We start from the raw sequence: 26,969 nt of genomic DNA, 5'->3' as shown, positions 1-26,969 counted from the left end.
CACAACCAACTGAGAGAACCACAGCCCTATGAATATTGTCAAGCGAAATCGATTCAAGAATTTAAGTGAACTACAAGGAATGGACTGAGACTGGGGTCAAGGCATCAAGAGCCACCACACACAGACGTGTTAAGGAATTTGGAAACAGATGTCATATTCCTCTTGTTAAGTCACTTCTGAGTCGTTTTACCTGAACTAATTAGAAGAAGAGCTGCACTGTTGCCCAGTGGTCCAAAGTTCTCTTTTCAGATGAGAGCATGTTTTGTATTTCATTTGGATTCCAGGGTCCTAGAGTCTGGAGGAAGGGTAGAGAAGCTCATAGTCCAAGTTGCTTGAAGTCCAGTGTTAAGTTTCCACAGTCTGTGATGATTTGGGGTGCAATGTCATCTGCTGGTGTTGGTCCATTGTGTTTTTTGGAAACCAAAGTCACTGCACCCGTTTACCAAGAAATTTTGGAGCACTTCATGCTTCCTTCTGCTGACCAGCAAAACGTCTCAAAAGAACCAACATTTTCATAAATGAGGACTATACGGACACAGTTAAAAGGAAGCTAAAAGAATTGTTGCCAGAGTTGAGAGCCGCAAGAGAAAGGGGCGATATTGCATTCTTGTGTTATGGCGAAACAGCACACCAAACCCAGTGTAAACATCAGGATAATCTCCATAACTCTGGTATGTAGAAGCACTTCTTTTCACATGGCCTTTAACAAGTCTACTATAGGAATTTCCGATTTTGAACTTTCATTAAGGAAAATTACTGAATCTAATGCTATGGATTTTGCATACTCACAATATGATTTACAGAATATTGAGCGTAACATCGACCCTGAAAATAATTTCTTTACGAGATCTGTTAATGACTCTCAATATTATACAGAGGATTGTTACAATTGCAAATTCAAAATTGTTAATACATTTTCTGTAATTCACTTCAATAGCAGAAGCTTTTATGCAAACTTTGACCACATTAAGAGCTACTTAAAACAGTTTTCAAATTCATTTAATTCATTCAGTGTGATTATAATAAAAGAAACATGGATGCATAATGATAGAGAAATGGATTTTAGTATCGAAGGTTATGAGTTTATAAGTCAGAACAAAAGAAATAAGTATGGTGGGGGTGTAGCTATGTTTGTAGACTTAAATTATGGTTATAAAATGATTGAAAATATGACTATGGTGGTGGATGATATACTTGAATGTCTTACTATTGAAGATGTATGGACAAAAAAGAAAAATATTATTGTAAGTTGTATTTATAGAACACCGGGGTCTAATATAGATGTGTTTAATAATTGGATGGAGGAGCACTTTTCACACTCAAATCAGAAACTCATATGTTTGTTGGGGGTGATTTTAACATCGATCTGCTAAACCCAAATAAACATAAAAAGACTGAAGAATTTATTAATACCCTATAGGTTTGTTTCCTCTAATAACTAAACCGAGTAGAATTACAAACCATAGTACTACTTTAATTGATAATATTTTTTCCAATGAAATGAAAAGTAATACAGTAAGCGGACTAATCATAAATGATATCAGCGATCACCTTCCAGTTTTTGTATTACATAAAAATGAATATCACAAAAATGAAGAGGATAACATGTATTGGTTTAGAAGGGTAAAAACAGAGAAAACTATTGAAGTATTTAAAAAGGAACTATTAATGAAAGATTGGAGTATTATATACCGAGAGAATGACACTAACAAGGCATATGATGAGTTTGTGTGAATATTTCAAAAAGTATATGATAAAAATTGCCCAATAATAAAATACTGTAAAAAAAGAAAGTGCAAAGAAAAAGAATGGATGTCTAATGGATTGCTAAAGGCTTGCAAGAAAAACTTTATAAAAAATGTATAAATGATAGAACAAAAGAAGCAGAGGATAAATATAAGAAATATAAAAATAAATTGACAGGTATCATAAGAAAATGTAAAAAGGATTACTACAATAATTTGTTAGAAAGTAATAAGAATAATAGTAAAGGCTTATGGAATATTTTAAATAGCTTAATTACAAATAAACCTAGAAAGATCAATTACAGAATATTTCAGAGATGAGGATAAAATATATAAATAATAGGAATGCAGTAGTCAACACATTTAATACATTCTTTGTAGATGTTGGCACTGTTACAGTACATAGGTACCGGAGACAGAGGATGATAGAGAATGCTGTTTGTTTGACACAAGCAGAGATATCCGTAAACAATGGTGAATAAAACTGAAGATGAAGTGGTGAAGAGTGAGTAAATGGGTGCTGATACTGTTCTTGGTGTCCTGGAGGAGTGAAGATCCGTGAGGTGGTGGCTTGAGACGATGGAGGACGATGACACACACACACACAATGGAGACAGGAGTTAACTAGAGATCGCTGGAGACAGGTAAGTATATAACACAGTTAGTCCTTGAAGTTAGGAGGTAGGCTTGACCTAGTTGCGAACGAGACCGGACAGTGACTGTGTGTGTGTGCGTGTCTTTTGAGTGCTGGGAGATTGGCAAGCTGATGAGTGGCAGGTGAGTGTGATCAGTACTCGGGTGATGGCGTGCGCTGTGATTTGGGTAGTGTTGGAGCCTGGCGTGTCTGTGACAGTACCGCCCTCCCCACGGCCCGCTCCTGAGGGCAGAGGACCCCGACGTTGTGGTGGTCTTCCTCTTCCCCACGAGGCAGGTCTATTGGGATGATTCGTGTGGAAGGTGTCTAGTAGGTTCGGGTCCAGGATGTGGTTGCATGGGACCCATGAGCGTTCCTCTTTACCGTAACCTTCCCAGTCCACTAGGTACTCAAGTTGTCCACCACGGCGTCGGGAATCCAAGATCTCGTGAACCTTGTATGCAGCACCATCGTCCAAGGGGGGTTTCGGCTGCGGCTACGCCAGGCTCTGTGGAGAGACAGAAGGGTGGTGAGGTTTGAGGAGTGACACATAAAATGTGGGTTGAATACGATACTCAGGAGGGAGTTGTAGCTTGAAGGTGACCAGGTTGATCTTCTCAGTGATGTTGAATGGGCCAATGAATCTGGGACTCAGTTTGCGGCATGATAGACGCAGGCGAATGTCCCTGGTTGACAGCCAGACCTCCTGTCCTGGTTGGTAGGCTGGGGCTTCGGAGCGGTGAAGGTCTGCTGTCATCCTGCGTCTATGTAGGGCCCGCTGTAGTCTCAGACCCTCTCGCTCTCTCGGAACCAGTAATCGACAGATGGTACATCCGAGGGTTCTCCTGACCAGGGAAATAGCGGGGGCTGGTAGCCGAGTACGCACTGGAATGGTGTGAGTCCGGTGGAGGGTTGGCGCAGGGAGTTCTGTGCGTACTCGGCCCACCCCAGGAACTGGTTCCAAGAGACGTGGTGGCCATGACAGTAGGTACGGAGGAAGCGACCGATCTCTTGGATCTTCCTCTCCATCTGCCCGTTCGACTGAGGATGGTATCCCGAAGAAGGGCTGGCGGCCACACCTAGGAGGGAATGAAAGGCTTTCCAGACTCGGGAGATGAATTGGGGACTTCTGTCGGAAACGATATCCTGGGGGATGCCAAAGTACCGGAAGACGTGGTTGAACATGGCCGTGGGTAGTCCCTTCAAAGGAATCAGATGACATGATTTAGAGAATCTATCAACAATTACAAGAATACAGGTACAGTCTTTAGAAGGTGGCAGGTCAGTGATGAAATCAACCCCTAGGTGTGACCAGGGGTTAAAGTGGGCCTGCGTTCTGGCACGTCAGATAAATTAATAAATAAATTAATTAATTAATATGGAGTTAATTGGTATTAACTAAAGTTCGGGGCTGGGGCACGCCCAAACAATCACCTGACTTCTAAGAACCTCCATATATATCGGGCCACGTCACACCGCACTGCTAGTCTCGTTCTCTCGAAGGACAGGTGTACTTGCCTGGTCTGAACGGCGCGTTGTTTGATTTATTGTCACTGACGACACTCGATGATCACCTCTCATCATTCCGATCACAGTCTCTTTCAGAGCGTTCGATCGCCCACATTCTGGGCCTCGAGCACCCACTCACAGGCTCATCTCAGGCGGATTCTGAGCCCAACCTCCTTGCTCTCCGTCAGTGAGATCCGCGGGCCGAGTTCGCCATCATCATTTGCGTGGTGGACGCAGAAACTGAATTCTCGCTCCCGTCGCGGCCGCTCTCTCACGCTTCCTCAGCGCTCTCATTGCACATCTTCTAGAATCCAGAGCTGAGGACAACTAAACCACAGGGTCGCCTTCAACACGCTCTTAAATCCAAGGTATCCAATTCAATCGAGCAGATAACAAACAGTTATTTCAACTATATTTAGTTTCAATAAAACTTCTGTCATGACAAACTTCAAGCCCTCAGCACTTCTTGCAACTCCACTCTCCATCACACGTGACGTCATGGGAATTCTCCTCCACAGCATCAAACCACAGTGCCCCCTAGCGGCAGGCTAGACACATCCTTTCATCCCAACATCCCTTCTTCCTCTCTCCCTACCTTCCCTACCTCCTCCCCCCTCCTATATCCTCTCATCCCAACATCCCTTCTTCCACCCTTCCTCTCTCTCTACCTTCCCCTACCTCCTCCCCCCTCCTATATCCTCTCATCCCAACATCCCTTCTTCAACCCTTCCTCTCTTTCTACCTTCCCCTACCTCCTCCCCCCTCCTATATCCTCTCATCCCAACATCCCTTCTTCCACCCTTCCTCTCTCTCTACCTTCCCCTACCTCCTCCCCCCCATATCCTCTCATCCTCAACCCCCGCCCCCACTCAAAGACATCCTTTCATCCCATCATCCTTTCTTCCACCCTTCCTTCAGCCACTGTCAGGGCTGCCTCTCGTCTACAGGTGCCTTCACACCTGCGCATTCCATGACAGAGCCACGTGAGAAACTCCTGCTCTCATAACCCTACGACACCAGCAGACTGACTTGCAAGCACCTCCGCAGTTCTAGCAAGAACCTGACATGGTCGACAGGTCACTAGCAGAAGAGACTGAATTAAATCAACTTATCTTCTCTCCATGACACTCTCATTCCAACCATCAACTATATCACAACCACAGAATACTCATTCACTTAGCAAGCCACGGAGCTGGCCGACCAAAGCCGATACCACTAAATGCCAAGTCTTGCCTATCCATCATCCGGTGAGGCTTCTGGGATGGTGCCGTTAATTCATCGTGAGCCTCATTCGTTTGCAGAAGCAGCCTAGGATGTTGGTCTTTCTCCCGAAGCTACAAAGGATTCTTACTAACAATCACAGTCTCCTTACGTTCTTCACCTCCTCGAAGACTTCAGATAGTCGCACCTTTATCTGCACCTCCATGATGAGGATATCCACACTAATCTACATCTCTCATCTGGCTACATCTAACTGTATATGGATGCAACACCCTAAATAGACTTCAGCAGTAAATATGGTGGCTGCCGGGTCGATTCTGAACAGCATCCAGAATTCAGTTCCTACAATCCACAGTCAAGAGCAGTCACCACAGCATTATGAAACGTATCCCATAGTCATAACAGCCATCCTTGGGGGTTTGAATAGTCCGAATCTGCTCATCCTCTCAGACTATGCAGTAGAAATTGAAACCATAAACAAGGGATGACTATGTTTGGCAGTTATGCAATTCATGCATAGGCCACTTAATCTACTCAACAATTCCTCCTCCAAGCAATCCTATACCACGTCTCCTTAATCTCGTAAACCGGCTCTTCGTCTCTTTTCCCATTTCAGAAGTTAGACTTGGCTCCGGAATAAATGCGTCTCTCACCGTTCACACCACAGACCAAACACCAAAGAGGCTTTCCAAGAAGCCATTCTTAATTGCCTTGCTCCAAGCATGATCTCCAGGATACCACTCCGCCTGGAACTGTCTCAAAGCTTCCTTACCCATCAACCGACCCACCGTCCATCTACAACTTAACATCTTACAGTCATTCCTTCTTCAGATCACCACGTGCATTTAAACCTACTTGAGGGATCATCTATTCCTTCGAATAACCACTGGCTGCGATTGCGAAAACGAAAACAAGAACCTGCGTTAACCATTTAATGCATGAATTAATCAGCCTCTGCGTCCTCTCTGTATGATCGGGCATTCCGAGCTCACACTTGACTCAGCTCTTTTCATCTTTGGGGGTCCTCATTGTCTGGCCTAAATATACGCTAGAGACGGTACCCCCACCCCGAGTCTCTCCGAGCCCTCAATTCAAGATGCCCTGATCAACCTGACCATCATCCCATTCCCTCGACCCCTTCATCCTCTTTCTACTCTTCCCCAGTTCCTTAGTTCGTTTGTGGCATGGACCTAGCTTGTGAAATGGAGTTAATTGGTATTAACTAAAGTTCGGGGCTGGGGCACGCCCAAACAATCACCTGACTCCTAAGAACCTCCATATATACCGGGCCACGTGACACCGCACTGCTAGTCTCGTTCTCTCGAACCCACCCTTCCCTCCCTTCTCATCCATTTAGTCAACCTTCTCCCACATTATATCTTTATCAGGTTGTATCAGGGGGGTCCTCATTGTCTGGCCTAAATATACGCTAGAGACGGTACCCCCACCCTGAGTCTCTCTGAGCCCTCAATTCAAGATGCCCTGATCAACCTGACCATCATCCCATTCCCTCGACCCCTTCATCCCATTCGCTCGACCCCTTCATCCTCTTTCTACTCTTCCCCAGTTCCTTAGTTTGTTTGAGGCGTGGACCTAGCTTGTGAAATCAATGATAGAGCGATGGTAGGCTATATTAAAAAAATGTTGCGTGTGCACTGTCAAACCTGCAGCTCATCTGTGAAATTGCAGCCAGCCTGGTGCAGTCTTTACGCATCAAGTAATATCACCTCCTGGCCCCACCTTCACAAACACACTTCCCGACATGTGTTATGTTCTCAGTCATGGTTCTCCTAAAAAAAACAAAAAAAGTCACGGTTCTCCTGTCTGATTTGAGGGCATCGCCGGTTCAACGCAAGTTGTGGTGTTTACAGTTAAAAGTGGAGTTAAAAGTCTAACATGAAGTAGGCTAATGTCACATTTTCACAATTTAGACAGGGCAACAAACACAAGTTAAAAAACAAGCAAGGCTCTGAGTTAGACTTTTATTTGCAGTGGGGTATGACTCTGTTCATCAGCTAGGAATTCACCAAGGATATTTTCGTTAACAAAAACTGAAACTAAGACTTAAACTGTTGGTCAAAAATGTTTTTTTTTTTTCCGTAAACTGAAATAAATAAATAAAAAAACACAATAAATGAAAAAACTAACAACAGTTACTGAAATAAAATATTAATTAGCAAAAATCAAAAAACGTTTTTGTTATAAATAAGCTTACTGTTATAAATAAATTTACTGTGGCGGAAAATCTGGCCTGTGGCTGTTTAGGGAAATGCCTGTTCGTGAGTGCTGAGGCGATTAACCGCTCAATGAAGGACCGTAACCTTGAACACATCGCTAACTTTGTTAGTCCTAAGTGGCTGATCATGAAGGCTGCGTCTGTGGCAGTGAAATGGAAAATAACACAGGTTATAAGGCAGAAGTAAATTTTTATTTATTTTTTTATTTTTTTAAATCTCAAACCATTATTTTATTTTTATTATTAAGATGTCTGCACAAGAGTTAACTAATGGCACGTGTTTTAAATTAATTTAACTTTGATGAAATTAAATGTCTTGCTTTGGTCTTCACTGGAAGTGTTCTGTTTTCTCTGCTAAACTATAATTACTAATAAAATAATATAATTACTAAAACTGAGACTAAAACTAAATAAAATAAAATAAAAACTATATAGAAATGTGTTTGCAAAATAAAAAAATAAACTAAAACTAACAAAACCATTGATGAAACTAACTAAAACTAAACTGAAATTGAAAACAAAAAAGCGATATAAAAAAAAAAAACTAATTTAAAAATGCAAAACTATCATAACCTTGTGACAAACGTAAGGTTAACTGCAAGGTAGTTGGCTAGCACTCCAGCTTGTCACTATTGAAAGAGACAAAAAGGTGGAATCCACAGAAATATGTAAAGAAATGGGTGCTCACAAGAAAAGCAGCTGATCACACATCCTGTCCACAAAGGAAACCAGTGCAAATCAAGTCACAGTACCAGTCAATATGGGAGCAATTTTGAGTGGATGTGAGAATAGCCACAATATTTTGACCATCATACATTGTTGTTTGTTGCTGTTATTGTTTCTTATGTTTCATGATGCAACAAAACTTTTGATTCTGCATTCTGACTTTGACTCTGCAATAGGTATATGTAGGTTGTGATTTATTTCTGTTATAGTTGTCTTCAGCCATTTTGGTGTGTTAAATTTGATTCAGTTTTGGACTTCCCATTTTTATGTTTAAATGTACATTGTGATAAACAAGGTTCTGTTCCATATTGTGGTGTTCAGCAATTTTATGGACAAAAATAAAACCATTAAAATATCAAAGAAATAAGTATTGTGATACTTGGTGACACAGTGACACTCTTGTCCCAAAAATTCTTTACGATACTCAATATGTTGTCCCACGGCGAATTTTTCCCTATTGCTCCTACACAAAATGTGGGGGGTTCCCCCACCTGCCAAATCCCACTTTAACCACTATATATCTCTCGACTGCATAGCATTGCTCTCAGGCAACGGAAAGTGTTTTTAAGTTTAATTTCCAGTACATGTTTCTTTAAATAATTGCCACCATTCAAAATGGTCAAATGATTGCTATAGATTGGTCCAATAAGGTGTGGGAGTCACTATCAAGCATCATTTGAAGGCAGGACTTCCTTTTCTGACATGTGGTCACAGGAGCACATGGTGTGAGAAGAAGGTAAGATTACTTGCTTCAGTAATCTTATTTACAATGACATGAACTGTATATAAAAAATATATGTATGTGCATGAAGGTGTAGAGAAGCCGTTTGTCAAGTTTTATTAACTTTTTTTAATTTAGCATGTTTAGAAATTCAGTTTTTCTTCTTGTTGCCTCAGGGCAACGTTATGCTATAAGGGATACTTTTTATGGAGGTCTTTGTTGACAATGTGTTTGGATGTTATCACATGTTATTTGTGCACAATATGGTAAAATAATAATGATTATAATTAAATTGTACTTTTACAGGCTAGTGTTCAGTGCAATAGCAATGCTAATGGTAGATATGTGTCTTTCTTGAAGGCCAAAATCAGTGTTTTTGCTTTTTCTGCACTGATGTTTACAGAGAAGAAAAGAGGCTGGCCCAGTGGTGGCATTTCAAATGAGTATGAGGCAAAGAAGATGAGACAGGGATTCACTGCTCCAATCCCAGTCCCAGATGTGCGGATGGATGCTACAGGCCACTGGATCATCATGGATGAGAAGAAGGGGAGGTGCAGAGTTCCAGGCTGCAAAGGCACTCCAAAAGCTAAATGCAGGAAGTGTAACACCCACCTCTGCTTTACAAGCACTTCCAACTTCTTCTTGAAGTTTCACACAGAGTGAGAAAGTTAACTGTTCAAACAGGTTCTACAGTGTTTGAAAAAAGAAAACTACCTCTGTTTGATGGATTGACAAATAAGTTTTAGTCAGATTAAATACTTTTTACTTGCTAAGACATATTTGAAGTGTTTTTAAAAGGAAAATTACCACTGTTTGATTAGTGTAAATGGACCAAATGCTACAATTAAATATTTGAAACCCATTATTAATTGAAAAGAGTGCCAGTTCCCTCTTGATTTTCCTAATAAACGTTGAGACAATATTACATTTTTCGCTGTGATTTACTACCTATACTGCATAGCGTTGCCCTGAGGCAACAAAATAAAATCTGCTAAGGGGGTGGGTTTTTAAAATTTTTTTTGTTAATCTGTTATCTTAAATCTTCAAGAAAATAAGATTAAAAAATATTTTTTTATGCAAAAACATAATTCATGCATTAGAGGGATACATATATATATATATATATATATATATATATATATTTAGCAACTATACAGAGGTACTGAGATGCTAAAACAGTATTATAAGCCGCACGCGAGTGAATAGACGAACTAGGGGCGTGCCGCGCTTCACTAAAACACGCCCCGCCCCTCCTCCCAGAGAGAACGTCAGTAGATTATGACGTCACACGGTATAAACTGTACACCCGCGCGCTCTGAAGATCACTTCAGTTCAGTGAGAATCCGAGCAGAAGCGAGGACGGTCACCTGAGCAGAGACTCGAAGTCTATCCAGACGGAGTCTGACGGACAGTTGACAAAAATTCAGCAAGTTTGACAGCGATACAGTCAACACGCGTTTCTCCTGCGTTTGAGTCAGTGGAGCTCTACTTCAGCAGCTCAGTGTCAGCAGATGTTCAGATGATGTTGAGTGACTCTCCCAAGACAGCTGGAGGAAAAAGCTCTTCAGAACAACAGGCTTCTCCCGCAGCAGCCGCTATGGAGAACCGCCCAACAGGTTAGGAATAACGATAGTATAAAATATAAATGAAAACTCTAGTCTAAATAAATAGAATAGTAAAAACTGTGGAAAAAACAGACTTTTTTGTACATATAGTAATTTAATCTAATACAGCACACCTGTAAGTGTCACACTTCATTAACTATGTTGTATTCATCCATTGTTCTTCTTTCTATGGTTTATGCCTCAGAATTTGTCTTGCATTTTCTGGTAACGTAGTAATTTCTTTTTACCTTTTTATGTCTTTGTTTCTTCTTTTCTTAGAAAAACAAACCAAAATGAGGAAGAAAAAATGCATCCATGCATTCTTCTGACGAATTGGGAAGACTTTAAAGCTTTGCACCCTACATTGCTACATGGACGATATATTGCCCCCATCTCCATCCGATGATCCAGCAGATCTCCAGCCAGGTTTATCTGGCCTTGAATGGGCGTTATCAATCGATCCATGTCCATCTGGTTTGGAGCTGACAGTTAACACCAATCCGGCTGATCCTGATGGGTCATTGGTCTCAGGACCATCCAGTCTTGAGGTGATATCTGACAGTGATCAGGCTGATCCAGAGCCATCACCTGTCCCAGGTCCATCCAGCCTCGATTTAAAGTTAACACTGGATCCAGGTCTATCCAAACTGATTTCTGAGACAATGAATGTCCCAGGACTATCTAGTCTTGATGTAACACCTGTACCAAGTCTATCCAGTATCGAGATGAAACCGGACATGGATCTAACCGAGCCCAAGCCATCATCTGTCCCAGGTCCATCTGGTTTTGAGGCAGCTGTTGGTAAGTCTACTGTCATTTTTATCTCCTTTTGGGATTTTTATTTTACCTACTTGTCTGCTCTTTTACACTTATGCACAATTAATAATATGCTCCTAACTTAATGTATAATACCTTTTATAATATTCAACATGTAGCATTGGGAATTGATGGATATAGTTCTAGTTTAATTCTAGTTTAGGATGTGGTTTTATTAGTATTCAGTAAATTTATCTTGTATTTTACTTTTAAAGGACAAGTGAAATTTAGTGTCAAGATTGCATCAAAAACCACAAGTTTTTCTTTGCATCATCCCTTGTGATTTAGATTGAACTTAATGTATATTCTTTCATTATGAGAAAGTCACAAGATGATTAATCACACAGTACGTGTCCATTTTACCAGTTGTCTCATCTAACATCTGTATTCACCCAGTGTTCTTCTTCATGATGTCTGTCTAGACTCCGTATTTGACTTACGGTTTCTAATTTTTAATTACGTTTCTATTTCTTCTTCCTTTTTTTTTTGTTGTAGAACAACAATCAACAAAGAGGAAGAAGAAAGGCATCTGTGCATTCTTCCGCCGGACATGGAGGGCTGTTAAGGGTGCTGCTCTCTGTTGCCAAAGGGGCAACAAAGTGGCTCCAGATCCATTTGCCATTGACCCAATGGCTCAACAGGATAATTCAGATCACCAGCCAGATTTATTCAGCCTTGAGTGGCTGACACTTAATGCTGAGCCAACCTATCTGGAGCCATCACCTGTCCCAGGCCCATCCAAACTGAATAATGAGCCAATGCCTGCCCCACATCAGTCTGGTTATGAGCCACCTGTTGGTAAGTCTACTGTCATTATTAGTCTACTGTCTACTTGTATTTTTATTAGTGCTGTCAAATGATTAATCGCAAAAAATCACATACAAAATAAAAGTTTTTGTTTACATAATATATGTATGTATTTTACACTGTGTATATCATGTATACAAACACATGCGTGTATATATTCAAGAAAAGGTTGTTTATATATTAAATGTATTTATTTAAAATAAGAATATACATGTATATACATTGACATATTCTCAAAATACATACTGTATGTGTGTGTATTTATATATACATAATTAATATACACAGAACACATACATATACTATGTAAAAATATATATATTAATAGCGATTAATCTTTTGACAGCACTTATTTTTAATTTTTCCATTTGTGTCTAGTTTGTATTTATGTTCCAAAACATGGGACAAAATACAAAACGGGACAAAATACAAAAACATAGCATGACATGCCACCAATGTCAGAGCTAAAACATCCCATACAAGTTTAGAATTTATTTGATGTGGATCTTTAGCAAAATGATTGAGCTTAAGTGTATAACTTTACCAAGTGTTCTTCTTTGTTCATGATGTCTAACCTCAGTAATGGACGTACAGTTTCTGGTGGAAATTTCTTGTTCTTTTTCTTTTTTTCTTTGTTTTTAGAAAAACAAAGAAAAATGAGGATGAAGAAAGACATCCAAGCATTCTTCCAGCGAACATGGAGGACTGTTAAGTTTCCCTCCTTGGCCCCAGATTCATGTCGAGTTGAGCCAGTAGCTCACTGGGATCCAGTGGACCTCCAGCCAGGTCTATCTGATCCCTTGTGGTTGTTAAGGAATGATCCAGGTCCATCTTGTTTCGAGGTGACAGTCATGGCTAACCAAAATCCACCTGATTCTAAGCCAGATCCATTCAGCCTTGATTCACACTTAACACTTGACCCAGGCCCAGCTGGTCTTGTAGTTGAGTTGACGTCTGTCCCAGGACCATCCCGTCAGGAGATAATGCCAGTCAATGGGTCTGACATGGGTCTGGATGTACCTGAGCTAAAACCCATTCCAGGTTCCAGTCTCGTTCTGACAGCTGCTGTGGATCTGATTGATCCCGAGCCGTCATCTGCCTCTGGTTCATCCAGCTGCAGACGGACACCTGACACTGATCTGGACAATTCTAATCCTACCTGGTTTTTGGCCAACTGCAGGTGAGTCTACTGTCATTACTTCCATAATAGCTGTAGTTTTATTTGTTTTATTTTTTTACATTTTTTTTTGTTCCATTACTTTTTCATATTTGTTCCTACTGAACATATAAATTATTTATGCTCCTGACATGTATCTTAATTCCTTGTTTGGTATTCAAATTTAATCCTGTGGTATTCTAGTGGACAGAGTTCATTTTGAACCACATACTTCCTTGTATGTCATTATTTTCCTGGTTCCCTGATTGCCTTTATAGTCTGCTCTTAGCTAATGCATGGAATACAGTTTATAAAAGCAACATCATCTGAATAACTTCTCTGTCTGCTTTTTGGAGTTCATGTAAGATAATCAAAAGAAAGTAGTGCTCATCTTTTCTTTCTGCATGTTTTCTTTTTTCAGCCTCATTTTCCTCCCGTTATTATATGGGAGTGAAGTTGGGACAGGGAGCCTTTGGTTCTGTGTATAAGGGGAATCACAGATTTAGTGGCCAGAAGGTAAACTACTCCTGCTTTATTTATTTTTTTAAACATTTTGTGTATTTTAGTTTTGTCTTTGTCTTTTTCCTTTCGTCTTTGTTTTGTACTCATTTTATATTCCATACTTTTTATTTATTTTATTTTTTTTTACGAAAAATTAACATGAAGATAATTGCAGATTATTTTGATCAAACATGTTTAAAACGATTTTGTCTCTTTGCAGGTTGCTATCAAATGTATACGTAAGAAGCCCTGGAACAGCTTTATTAATGTGGTAAGTTGGCAAGACAATATATTAATAAGTACTGTATACTTACATTTATTGCACATTTGGGTTCAAAACTCTGTGAACAGATTGAAAAAAATATATATATATACAAATTTAGAAAAACTGTTGACTATAGTGTAGTTTGTAATGGAAAATAGTGACAAGAAGAAGCATTTTCAGACTTTTAGACTCTGCTGGATCTCAATGTCAATATTACACACAGAAGTGAAAGGTCAAGCTAACCTTTTGTCAAAATATGTTTTTCCAGCCTGGATCTACAGAACCACTGCTGTCAGAAGTGGTTATGAATGTGATGGTGTGCTCACCTCCGAAAAGCCCCTACGTTGTACAAATGATCGAGTGGTTTGATCAGACACATCAGTTCGTCATAGTTATGGAATATCCACATCCATGTCAGACCTTGCTGGAATTTACCATGTGGCATGGAAGTTGTCTGGATGAATCTGTGGCACGTGGTTTAATGCGGCAAGCGGTGCTTGCAGCCAAACACTGCATTGAACGGGGCATCTTACACAATGACATCAAGACGGACAACATGCTGGTCAACACAGAGACACTGCAGCTCAAACTGATAGACTTCAGCTGTAGCAAACGTATTAACATGTCTTGCTCTGAAGGTAAGTTGATGTAATTCCATAATATTTCAAATAATGTACATGATTCAAAGCTTATTATCTCAAAATAGACTAACAGAGCTCTGTTATTTCATTTTCTAAAGACTTCTGTGAGCAATTAATCTCTTGCTTCCTATACAGATCATCAACAGGTGGTTGGATCAACAGTCTGGTCTTTGGCTATGGTACTTTTGGAGATAGTAAGCGGAGACCAGCCCATAAGTGTTTTTCTCTCCAAAGCACGTCATCCTTTGATACCAAATTTCTCCAGTGGTGAGACAACAGCACTCAACAATAATACAAACATACATTTTTGGCACAATATCAGAGTGTTCAACTTCCCAGCTACTAAAAATAAAAGGGAAAACTGATAGACAGAATACATAATTTTTGATATTTAAAGTACAGTAAGTGTGACACACAGGAGATTGTCCGTTTAAAAATTTAATACAGTACGTATGTTTTTCAGAAGCTTTTCATACATCACAACATGCATGTGCAATGCTGTCATAAAGAGCATACATGACTAACCAGTTTTTCCTCTTTGAAAACTAGTACAGAGTTTCAAGATCTGATAGAGCAGTGTCTGGTCAGGCATCAAACCAAGAGACCAACGTTAGAGCAGATTTTAGAACATCAGTGGTTTAAGCAGGACTGAGGGAAGACAGAGGATCAGGAGGCAGGTTGTGTAACAGCTTGAGGGAAGGCAGATACTAACCAACTCTTCAGTAAAAAAAACCCCAGATCATTCATCTGTAGAGAATAGCTAGCAGACAGCACTTTACTGAAGACCGGACTTTCACCTTTCACCTGTCGCACTGAATATTACACCTACTATGGAGGTGACATTTTGCTAAGACAAATTTGTCAAGATTCTAGTATTTGGTTTTTCTCAAAAATCCCAGATTTTGTGCACTTTGGAGAAAAACCAAATGAAAGAGAATATAGCGGTCTAGAGACAAATAGGCCTAATACTGAAGATTCGGAATGGGTTCTTGGGGGCCTTTTGCCACAGATGAAATAATCCAGGCATATCTGAATTCAAATAGTAACTTAGAGGAACTTGACAGAAACTTCCCAGTGAAGACCAGTAAAGATTTTACAGTATATTACTGGCCACCAGATCTACATTAGTTTAGGTGCTGACATTAGATCAGGTACTGAGGGTAGAGTCATTTTATTACAATAGGCCACTTACCCAACCAGTACAATATTATCTTAAATATTTTGGATTCATAAACCTCTGAGTCCACACATTACAAAAGAACAAAAGTCTCTAGACCAACAAGTCTAAACAGTATAATATATATTATATTGCAATTATATGTATAATAAAATATAATAGTGCTATTTATATTGTATTGATAAAATGACTATTTTTCTACAGTGTAATGAGTTCTCTTTGTTAGCATTAGCTTTACTTACATATTTTATGTGAATTAGACAAAATATTTTTGACTTAAATCAGAATATCATTCCCACCTAATTATTAAAGTACAGTAATGAGTATAAATGACAATAAATGAGATCTACCCACTTAGCCTATTTTGTATTGACAACCATATGCAATTTAAAACTGTACATACTGTATTTTGAAGATTAGTTTATATTTGTCTTGCATTTTTCTAGGTAGTTTTTTATTTATAAATTAATTTGTATATTAAGCTTATTTCAAGAACAAAACAAAGTTATCTTAATAATGACACACACTTAGAAAAAAAAGCAATAAACTAGGGCAATCAAATAGAAATGAGAATTTTGAATATTCATTGAATTTAGTCTAAAAATCCACATTTGAATGCAAAAACATTGCCTTCAAATTTTACGTGTGCATCAGGCAGACTTATCAGTAGGTGCGTTTCCATTACCCTTCAAATTTCGCAAATGAAATGGAAATGTGTCCATTTTGCAAAAATGCTCATATATTAAAAAGTTTTTACGCTGGTTAAGGTGGTAGTGGAGCGGCTAAGTGCTTATGTTTGGCAGAATCGTTCAGTTTATGAAACAAGCATGAAAATTGGCATGAGCAGTCTCGATGGGTCACTTGACAAGAAAATTGTCCGAGCCACTTGAAATTTCAAGATGGCGGCCATTTTTCAAGATTACCAACACCTAAATAGAGCAGTTAAGCAATAAAATAGTTTAGTTAGTGACTTAAGCATGCAAATTGGTATGAGCAGTCTCTAAGGATTGCTTGACAAGAAAACACTCTCAACCACTTGAAATTTCTATTTTCAAGATGGCCGACCCCTGGATCCTCAAAAGATCAATTTTCCAATGGAAATGTATTGTTTTTTTTTTCATTAAGGATGATTTGGTGTCATTTTATTTTATATTTTATATTATACTAAAGAACAACTTTTAACTCATCAAAATACAGTTGTATTGTTTTGTTGATTATAGATAGATTAGACAAGAGTGAATATCTGCACTACCAGGGCACACTGGTGATATATCACTGCTGTTAAACTCAGAGTGGGGTTCAATGTCAGCTAATTGTAAAGTTAGCATCCCAAATGCTGTCTAATCTACCCCAAAACAGTTAGATAGCAAGGACACCAAGGAAAAACTCATTCATCCGAGTTTATTCAACAGAGAGCACGATCGTACTGGTTATGATACCATTGAAAGAAATGTTCCATTATTTCATAAGATCAATGCTCTGCCAATCTTACTTAGTCAAACCCGACTAGATGAAGGTGATGACATAGAAAACAGAAACAGAGCAAAATATCATTCTCTTTGGAGAGATTTGTTGTGCTAATGTATGACAGGTCCAGCGATGTCACCACTGTGAATGAGGCCAGGCTTGATCTCTTTGCAAGAAAGCTAAGACAATATGACTTGATCCCACCAACTCAAGCAGCACTCAAAGAGCATGCCAAATGTGCTTCTTATGAGGCTGGATACATGTGGGGACAGGCATTGAAGCGACATCCACAAATGCCAAGCCCTTCCGACTGGGGATGGGTTAAAAAGGACGAAGAGTGGAAAGTCTTCTGGACTCCACTTCTACCTGTTGTTGGGAGTTGACCAAATGCGGGTGCAACAAGGCATGTACTGGAAGATGTAAGTGCTTCAGATATGGACTCAGTTGCACATGCCTATGTAGTTGCCCCTGCTATAACCTATTTGCATGTTTCTTTTCCCAGTGTTAGTCCTCTATGTTTTCCGGTGTAGGCCTATGGCTCGGCTTCCCCTCGCCACATCGGCGCATCATGTTTTATTTTGTCACCAGACTATCACTGTGACATTTTCAGTTTAGTTCATTAGTATTGTTTGAGATACTTTCTGATTGTCATGGTTCCATGGCTGTGTCAGCCAGAGTAGCTGTTGCCTCTAGATCTGTTCTTATGGACACTCACTTTTTTGTTTGGTGCACTGTCCATTCAGCACCACAACTGTGCTAATTTATTAATCTTGTTTTTGTTCCCCCACCTCTCAGTATTAATTTGACATGTTTAATAACTGTTAGTTAAAAAAAAAAACTCCCTTGTGACTGTTACCTTGTCGTGGGAGCTTGTGTACCTCAGTGAACCCTGAGAACTATGCCGGTGGGAGGCAACTTCTGACAGGCTTTACCAAACTGGACAGGTCATGGGTGAGGAGTCAGACAAAACACAGTCAAACTACCTCTCTTGACAAAGTTTTTTGAGGAACCCAATACATTTCTATGAGAAAATGTATCATTTAAAGATCCACATGGCGGGTGGTAGTAATCCAGAAAAATTGCTGCCATCTTGAAATTTCAAGTAGCTGTGTAAGGCCTATTGTCTAGTGACCATCAGAGACTGCTCATGACAATTTTCTTGCTTGTATCACCAAATAAACCACTATATCACTTAACTGCTCCACTAAGGTGTCGGCCATCTTGAAAAATGGCCGCCAACTTGAAATTTCAAGTGGCTCGGACAATTTTCTTGTCAAGTGACCCATGGAGACTGCTCATGCCAATTTTCACGCTTGTATCATAAACTGAACGATTATATCACTTAGCAGCTCCACTATGGTTTTCAGGCAATGCGAAAAAGGAATAATTTGCAAAACTGCAATGGAAACAATTTGTTTGCATTTACAGGTCACATGGTGTATGTAAAAAGTCATATGATCATTCTTCAAGAAACTATGTGCGCAACGACTAATATGACTATGGTTTATAGAAAAAAATACTTTGTGTGTGGGGTACATTTGAAACACTTTTGAAACACATTTGAAACATTTGAAACACCTTAAATTGCGTTCACAACTTGTCTGATCTGTGATTTTTTTCTTCATACATGCGTATTAGCTCCCTCTTTAATCATGGTAAATTTGAAGCACATGCGCTTCTCCAGTCAGAAGATATCGGTGAAAGTTTTTTTCCAAGGTAAGTTTTTCACTTCACCACATCCCTTCCACATTGAATAGCTTGTCATCCTTACATGACTGTTAAAGGTAACTTACATTTTGGTAAACCTTAATCTGTGCCATGCAGGGTTCATCATAAAATCTAGAGAAATGTTTGAGGTGGTCAGCGAGGTACAGTTGAGACAGGATGTATCAAATGCACCTGCACTAGAATACAGTTTTAATCCTACAAATGTTGCAACATTCTTTGATAAGCTGGCCACAGTCCTGTTGAGGCATGGGTTCACAGCAAAAGACATCTGGAACAGGCCTAACAACAGTCCAGAATCCTGGAAGCATTGTTGCAACTAAAGGAGAGAAAAGAGTTGGGAGTGTAACATCTGCAGAGTGGGGGGTCCTTGTAAAGGGGCGGTCACACTAGACTTTGAACGTGCAAAATTATTTCTGACGCTGCTGCAAATATGGGGGGGGGGGGCAAGATGTAACGGTTTCCCCTCAGTTATCACAACATGAATTAATATGTGCTTGTACTGTGTCTTTTGTGATGCCGTCAAAAGAGTCTTATTATATTGTATTCTCTGTCTGTCTGTCTCTCTCTCTCTCTCTATATATAAATATATTTACACTAAGCAATAAAAAAATATAAAACGTGTCCTCATTCAAATCTACCATCTGTTCTTGTTTCCATTGACACTGCGAACCATCCAGCTTCTTTTTTTATTTTATTTTTATAATCTTTTAAAGATGTATTATATAAAACAGTATGCTGCGCTACAGCTAAAATTAGCGCTTCCTTCATTTTGGAATTTCTATACAGAGAGGTCACTCAGTGACAATATCGATCTTCTACTGGTTCCACGTCTTCACGTGATGTGAATACCAGCGAAATGCAAATTTTTTTTGCATGAACTTGAGTTTCTGGTCTGACGCATTCGCATGCGTATGAACGAAAGTCAATGGATCGAAAAGTGCAGTGGGACCGCCCCTTTACCATGGCCTTGTCAGGAAATGCCCATTTAACATTACCACCCCCCCATTTCATCTTTCCCAGAAATAAGTATCTCCCTCATTTCATCATAGGTGGTCCAGAGGGCTCAATTGGCACAGCGGTGATGCTGCGTTGTTAGTTGAAAATGAGTATATCAGTGCAGAGATGTTGTTTACATCAAAACATAAACCAAGCCATTCACACAGAACGCAAATTTTGCACATCTTTTAGATCAGACTTTGTTTTTTTCCATCCCACTGCATCTCGTGCTTTTAAATTAAACATTTATTTTATTAATATTTTGCCTGATGCCCTCTTGTGGCATCAGGAGGGAAGCCAAAAGCTTTTCCCCCTAACTGAAATTACATCTTTTCAATTCGAATATAATTTGAATATTGATCATATTTACCAGCAAAATTCAAATTTAGCTTTTAGACATTTTGACAGCCCTACAGTAAACTGTACCTTTTAAGGGGCGAATGGCTATCGCCGTTGTGGTACTTTTAGGCAAAAGAATAAAATGGTCCCCTATAACTTTGTGAACTTAGTATCTTTATTTGGAATAATTTCCTAATTGTTTTAACAGTAAACCTCTGTTGTGCAGCACTTTGTCAAAAAATCAAAAAGAAATTTTAATTTGATTAAATTTTAAAAGGTAAATTGTTAAGGTTTTATTCCGTTATTTGATTACCACCATTTTTTTAAAAAAAAGTTTTTTTTTTTATTTAACCTTTATTTCTCCAGGAAGGTCCCACTGAGATTAAAAGAAATCTCTTCTTCCAGGGAGTCCTGGCCAAGATGGCCGTATTAAAGTTTCATATAATTACAAAACACATGAAACAGATTCTAAACAGACATGGTAAATACAAAAACATTAATCAAATGTCACCAAATTAATTAAAACAGCCACACACTTCATTCATTTTACATCGCACTATATTTTTAAACACATTCAAAGAAGGAATTCTTTCTAGTTGAGCAATAATTTGAAATTCATTCCACAGCCAAGGAACAGAGTAGGAGAAAGCTGATTTTCCATGTTCTGAGTGTATCCTAGGTACTTCTAATTTAATGCCAATCGATGATCTAGTGCTATAGTTCTTTTTATACAGGCATAAAAGCCTAGTAATGTAATTTGGCAGCATACCCAACAATGCCTTTACTGTAAATACTAATATATGTGATTTTGTTCTCTGATGTAAGGGGGTCCAGCCTACATGGTTATATAACAAACAATGATGTGTACGTGAACAAGCATTTGTTATAAAACACAATGCAGCATGATAAATGCAATCTAATCTTTTTAATAAATATATAGAAGCTTGCATATAAATAATATCACCATAATCTAAAAAGGGGTAAAAAAGTACTGTGAATAATTTTCTTTCTAGCTCCAAAGGAAAAACATTTTTTTTTTTGCCGAAAGAGAAAGCCCAATCTTGGTTTTAATCTTTTTACTAAGTAATCAATAAGAACATCAAATGCCAACTTCTCGTCTATCCATATTCCCAGATATTTGTAGGTTGTTACTCTGTCTATATGCACGTCATCAACAGTAAGAATAGACGGAGCAGTGATCATGGAACGACTACGTGAAAAAACAATGTACTTAGTTTTATTCGCATTTAAAATTTAATTTTTACAATTTTAATTGGAGTAAGTTATGCTGAAAAGTATTAAAAGAATCCTGTAAAATTTCAATAGCTTGTGAAAGAGAGGCTGCAGCTGAATAAATTATTGTATCGTCAGCATAAAAATTTAACTTTGCGGATTTTATTCCCTGCCCTAATTCCTTTATAAAAATAGAAAAAAAGAAGTGGTGCCAGTAAAGAACCTAGCGGGACACCCTTCTCAACTGTTAACATGGATGAAACATAATTATCAATAGCAACACATTGCGTTCAATCAAATAAATTATTTTGAAACCAACTCAAGGCCGAGTATCCTGGCCTTAGTCATATTATAGTTTATTTTGTCAATACTGACACCTTGTGGACATTTCAAGTAGCACGTCTTCTATAAAAATACAGCAGCCATTTTAGGATGTTCGAGCTCATGGCAGCAGAGTGTGAAGGTGCATCCACGTCCTTCCTTCTTGTTTTGCTCCTGAAACAGCACAATCTGTAAGTTTAAAATGTTAATCTAAGCAGTAAAATATTGTTACATGTATTTTGATAGGTTGTACTCATGTTTGAGAACTATTTACATCTGACAGGTTAACTGTAAATAGGGGTATATATTGAGATGCTTGATTGTTCTTGATTTACATCATAGCTATCTTCTAAGTTATATAAAGGTGATTCATGTTTGATCTATGTGAACTGAATGTACCATGGTAAGAGATATGTTTTCATATTATTGTTCATTTGTGTTACAGTTTCACAAATTGGGCTTCAGTAAACAAAGTTTGACCCAGAAAACTGTCTACGACTTTTACTAAGCCTTTGTTTAGCTCGCTGCAAAAGCAAACTTAAGCTGAAGGCAGAAGAGTGAAAAGATTGACTTCACATTGAGAGTTTAACACTGGACTACATGCGCTCTATCGACGAAAAGAACCAGAATGTCGCACTCGTCAAAACACAGCCAAGCTTCCAAGCTGGAAACCAGGTCAGAGGCTAAATCTTCAGCCAGCAACGCTTCATCCTCACGCCGCTCTCATAGATCTAATGCAAGCCAAGCTGCAGCTGAAGCACGCGCAAAGGCAGAGGCCGCACGCACAAGAGCTGAGTTTGCAAAGCGCCAGATAGATATGGAGGTTGAAAAGGCTAGGATTGAAGCAACGCTAATTGCTCTGAAAGAGGAGGGTGAAGCTGAAGCAGCTCTTGCAGCAGCAAAGGTATTGGAATCTGCTGCAAGCCATTCAAATGACGAAACTGAAAGGAGTAGTTCTTTGGCCGCTGAACGTACAGAAGAATACATTCGGACACACTTTTCTCAGAACCAGAGTATAAAGAAAGAAGATGACACTCCTGGAATCAACCAGTCTACTCCTAACGCTGTAAATGTAATAAGCAGACATGACCAAACGGGGTATCAGCGAACAAGGCAGTCAAATAGCTTTCCCACTCATGTGAGAAATCCCTGCTCACCAAGTGAACCAGTACCTCAATCCAGAGAGGTGTCTGATCTTGCAGTGTTTCTTGCACGCCGTGATCTTCTCACTTCCAGTTTCAAAGTATTTGACAACAAGCCAGAGAATTACATACCCTGGAAAATAGCATTTAGGAATGCCATTGATGGTCTAAATCTAAAAAGCAACGAAGAGATTGATTTGCTTACCAAGTGGCTCGGCGGGGAGTCCCTCCGACATGCTATGAGAATAAGAGCAGCCCATGCACATGATCCTGAAGCTGGTCTCACACATTTATGGCAACGTTTGGACAAAAAATATGGTTCCCCAGAGGTAATTGAAGCATCTTTATTCAAACGCTTAGAGAATTTCGCTAAGATTTCTCACAAAGACTTCAATCAGTTGCAAGCACTCGCAGATCTGCTCCTGGAGGTTCAAGCGATGAAAGAAGAAGGCAATCTACCTGGTCTTGGATTCCTTGACACATCAAAGGGAATAAACTCTATTGTCGAAAAACTGCCTCAGAATCTTCAGGAATCATGGATTGTTAAGGGAACAAAATACAAGAAAGAATACCTACTTCATTATCCACCTTTCTCATACTTTGTTGAGTTTGTCAATGAAAATGCTGAAATGAGAACAGATCCCAGCTTCTCTTTTCAATCTTCTAATGCATTGCCTCTTAAAGCTGAAACATTCCAAATGAAGCAGTCAAGATTCAGACCTTCTATCTCTGCTAGCAAAACAGAGGTGGAATCAAACTTATCTGTAAGTTACAACACCAGTTCAGTTGACCTGACAAGTCAATGCCCCCTCCATAAAAAGAACCATTCACTAGCGAAATGTAGAGGTTTCAGAATGAAGTCTTTAGCTGAAAGGAAGAGGTTTCTTAAAGAGAACTTTATCTGCTACAAGTGCTGTGCTTCTTCAGACCACAGGGCCAAAGACTGCAAAATGACTATCCATTGTTCAGAATGCAATAGTCATGACCATGTTTCTGCTCTTCATGATGGTCCAGCTCCATGGCTTGAAAAGAGACCCACCATACTAACAGAGGCTCAAGGCGGGGAGCAAGAAGAACCAACCTCCACAGTGACCACGTCCGTCTGTACAGAAATATGTGGAACAGGTTTACAAGGAAAGTCATGTTCAAAAATTTGCCTAGTCAACGTTTACCCTGATGGTTGTTCTGAGGAAAAGAAGCGTGTGTACATCATGTTGGACGATCAAAGTAACCTATCTTTAGCGAGGTCAGCCTTCTTTCAAACGTTCAATGTTCAAGGAGAAGTTTTCCCTTACACAATGAGAACATGCTCAGGCACAGTTGATACTAGTGGAAGGAGAGCAAAGGATTTTGTGGTTGAATCCTTGGATGGGAAAATATCAATGATGCTTCCAACACTCATAGAGTGTAATTCAATCCCCGATAACAGACTGGAGATTCCAACTCCTGAAGCCGCTTCTTACCACCCTCATCTTCGTGCCATTGCCTCTCAGATACCTCCACTGGATCCCGTAGCTGACATTCTCATTCTCATAGGGAGAGATCTTATCCGTGCGCACAAGGTCCGCAGACAGCGCAACGGGCCTCACAATGCTCCATATGCCCAACTCCTCGATCTGGGATGGGTGATTGTAGGAGATATGTGCCTCGGTGGAGCTCACAAACCCACGGTAAACACTTTCAAAACTAGTGTGCTTGAGAACGGCAGACCCAGCTTTCTCACACCTTGCAGAAACAGCATTCGTTCAAAAGAAAAGTTCACTAATGAAGAGCACAGGCTCATATCGAGCACGAAACGATCTCACGACATTGGCAAGCATATCTTCAAACAAACCAAAGAAGATAACATGCTTGCACTATCTGGAGAAGATGAGGTTTTCCTGGATATTATGGACAACGAATTCACCAAAGACAAATTTAATAGTTGGGTGGCTCCACTCCCGTTCCGCTGTCCCAGAGAGCGTTTACCCAATAATAGAGACCAGGCTGTCAGTCGTCTATTATCACTTCGTCGTTCTCTGAAAAAGAAGACAGACATGAAAGACCATTATGTGGATTTCTTGGAGACAATGTTAAAAAAAAAACATGCGGAGATTGCTCCCCCTTTGGAAGACAACAAGGAGTGTTGGTACCTCCCAAGTTTTGGCATTTATCACCCACAAAAGCCAGGAAAGATCAGGATAGTGTTTGATTCAAGTGCTCAATACAACAATGTCTCTTTGAATCAAATTCTCCTTAAAGGCCCAGACCTGAACAACAGCCTGATAGGTGTGATTGTCCGCTTCAGATCTGACTCATATGCTGTGATGGCAGACATTGAGCAAATGTTTCACAGCTTTCTGGTCAAAGAGGACCATCGAGATTACCTGCGCTTCTTGTGGTTTAAGGATCACAACCTTGATGGAGATATCTTAGAGTACCGCATGAGGGTCCATGTTTTTGGTAATTGCCCCTCCCCATCAGTAGCTGTATACGGGCTCAAAAGAACAGCTGTAGAGGGAGAGTCAGAGTATGGAAGTGATGCAAGGCTCTTCATCGAACGCCATTTCTATGTGGACGATGGGCTAAAATCATTCAGTTCTGAAGCTGAAGCTGTTGATGTATTGCGCAGAGCTCAACAGATGCTAGCACAATCCAACCTCCGCCTACACAAAATCTCGTCCAATAGCCCCGTTGTCATGAGAGCTTTCCCGAATGACGATCTAGCAACTACGCTGCAGGGCCTTGATCTTGGTGTAAACTCACTATCCATACAACGAAGCTTAGGATTGTGTTGGGACTTGGCAACAGATGCGTTTGTTTTTCAAGTATCCATCAGTGACAAACCTTACACTAAGCGAGGAGTGCTTTCTACCATCAACAGCTTGTACGATCCTCTAGGATTTGTAGTACCTGTAAGCATTGAGGGTCGGTCCATCCTGAGAGACATCTCTGGAGATGCAGATGATTGGGATGTTATTCTGCCCAATGAGAAACAAGAGAAATGGCAAAAATGGAAAGATTCTCTTAAACATCTGCAAGGATTAAAAATCTCAAGAATGTATACCTCCATCTCATTGTCTAGTGCACACAAGAAAGAGATCATTGTGTTTTGTGATGCTTCCACTAAAGCTGTAGGAACAGTAGCTTACCTGAAAGTTACTAACCCAGATGGTCTGAGTGAAGTTGGGTTCCTCTTCGGCAGAGCAAAACTTGCTCCTAAGCCGGATGTCACTGTCCCTCGACTTGAGTTATGTGCGGCTGTACTAGCAGTGGAAGTAGCTGAAATGCTTCAAGAACAGCTGGATACAACACTGGATGATGTAAGATTCTACACTGACTCTAAAGTAGTGCTAGGATACATCTACAATGAGACGAGGCGTTTTCACGTCTACGTTCATAATCGAGTACAGCGCATTAGACACTCTACGGGACCGCATCAGTGGAACTTTGTGCCCACTCATCTTAATCCAGCTGATCCTGCAAGCAGAGGGCTCCCCTCAGAGCAACTGACTTCATCATATTGGCTTAAAGGTCCTCCATTCCTCCTACACACAAGACAAGACGAACTTGATAAAAGGTCCTACACCCTCATCAATCCTGAAACAGATGCAGAGCTTCGTCCTGAGTGTATTACCTGCGTGACTAGTGTGTCACAGAAAAACCTTGGGAGTGAAAGGTTCCAACGATTCTCTAGATGGAGCTCCCTGTTAAAGGCCATAGCACGATTGCAACACATAGCCAAGTGTGTCAAACCTGGGTCAGGAGATGTCTGTCGCGGATGGCACATTTGTAACAAGTTTAAAGATGAAGAGCAGCTGAAGCAGGCTACAGCTACTATCATTCAAACGGTTCAGAGAGAAGTATACAGAGATGACTTTAAATGCCTAGAACAAGGACAGTCTGTAAAAAAGTCAAGTCCTCTCAGCAAACTCTGTCCATTTATTGACTCAGAAGGGTTTCTCAGAGTAGGAGGTCGGCTGGGGAGAGCTCAATTGCCATCTG

General features: G+C 39.8%; 2 protein-coding genes across 2 annotated transcripts; both read left to right on the top strand.

The window, feature by feature from the left end:
* The first annotated feature begins 10,565 nt into the window (after positions 1–10,565).
* Positions 10,566–13,203, top strand: LOC132159007 (uncharacterized). The gene is made up of 3 exons (XM_059568648.1): positions 10,566–11,197; positions 11,708–12,010; positions 12,662–13,203. Exons 1-3 carry the CDS (start codon positions 10,768–10,770, stop codon positions 13,201–13,203), a joined length of 1,275 nt encoding a protein of 424 aa, XP_059424631.1. The 5' UTR covers positions 10,566–10,767.
* A 3-nt stretch (positions 13,204–13,206) lies between these two features.
* Positions 13,207–15,366, top strand: LOC132157654 (serine/threonine-protein kinase pim-2-like). The gene is made up of 5 exons (XM_059566981.1): positions 13,207–13,691; positions 13,897–13,947; positions 14,210–14,579; positions 14,718–14,849; positions 15,137–15,366. Exons 1-5 carry the CDS (start codon positions 13,620–13,622, stop codon positions 15,232–15,234), a joined length of 723 nt encoding a protein of 240 aa, XP_059422964.1. The 5' UTR covers positions 13,207–13,619; the 3' UTR covers positions 15,235–15,366.
* Positions 15,367–26,969: the final 11,603 nt, after the last annotated feature.

Source organism: Carassius carassius, chromosome 15, assembly GCF_963082965.1.
Source record: "Carassius carassius chromosome 15, fCarCar2.1, whole genome shotgun sequence".
Taxonomy (NCBI): Eukaryota; Metazoa; Chordata; class Actinopteri; order Cypriniformes; family Cyprinidae; genus Carassius; species Carassius carassius.
This window is presented reverse-complemented; position numbering and strand designations above follow the sequence as displayed.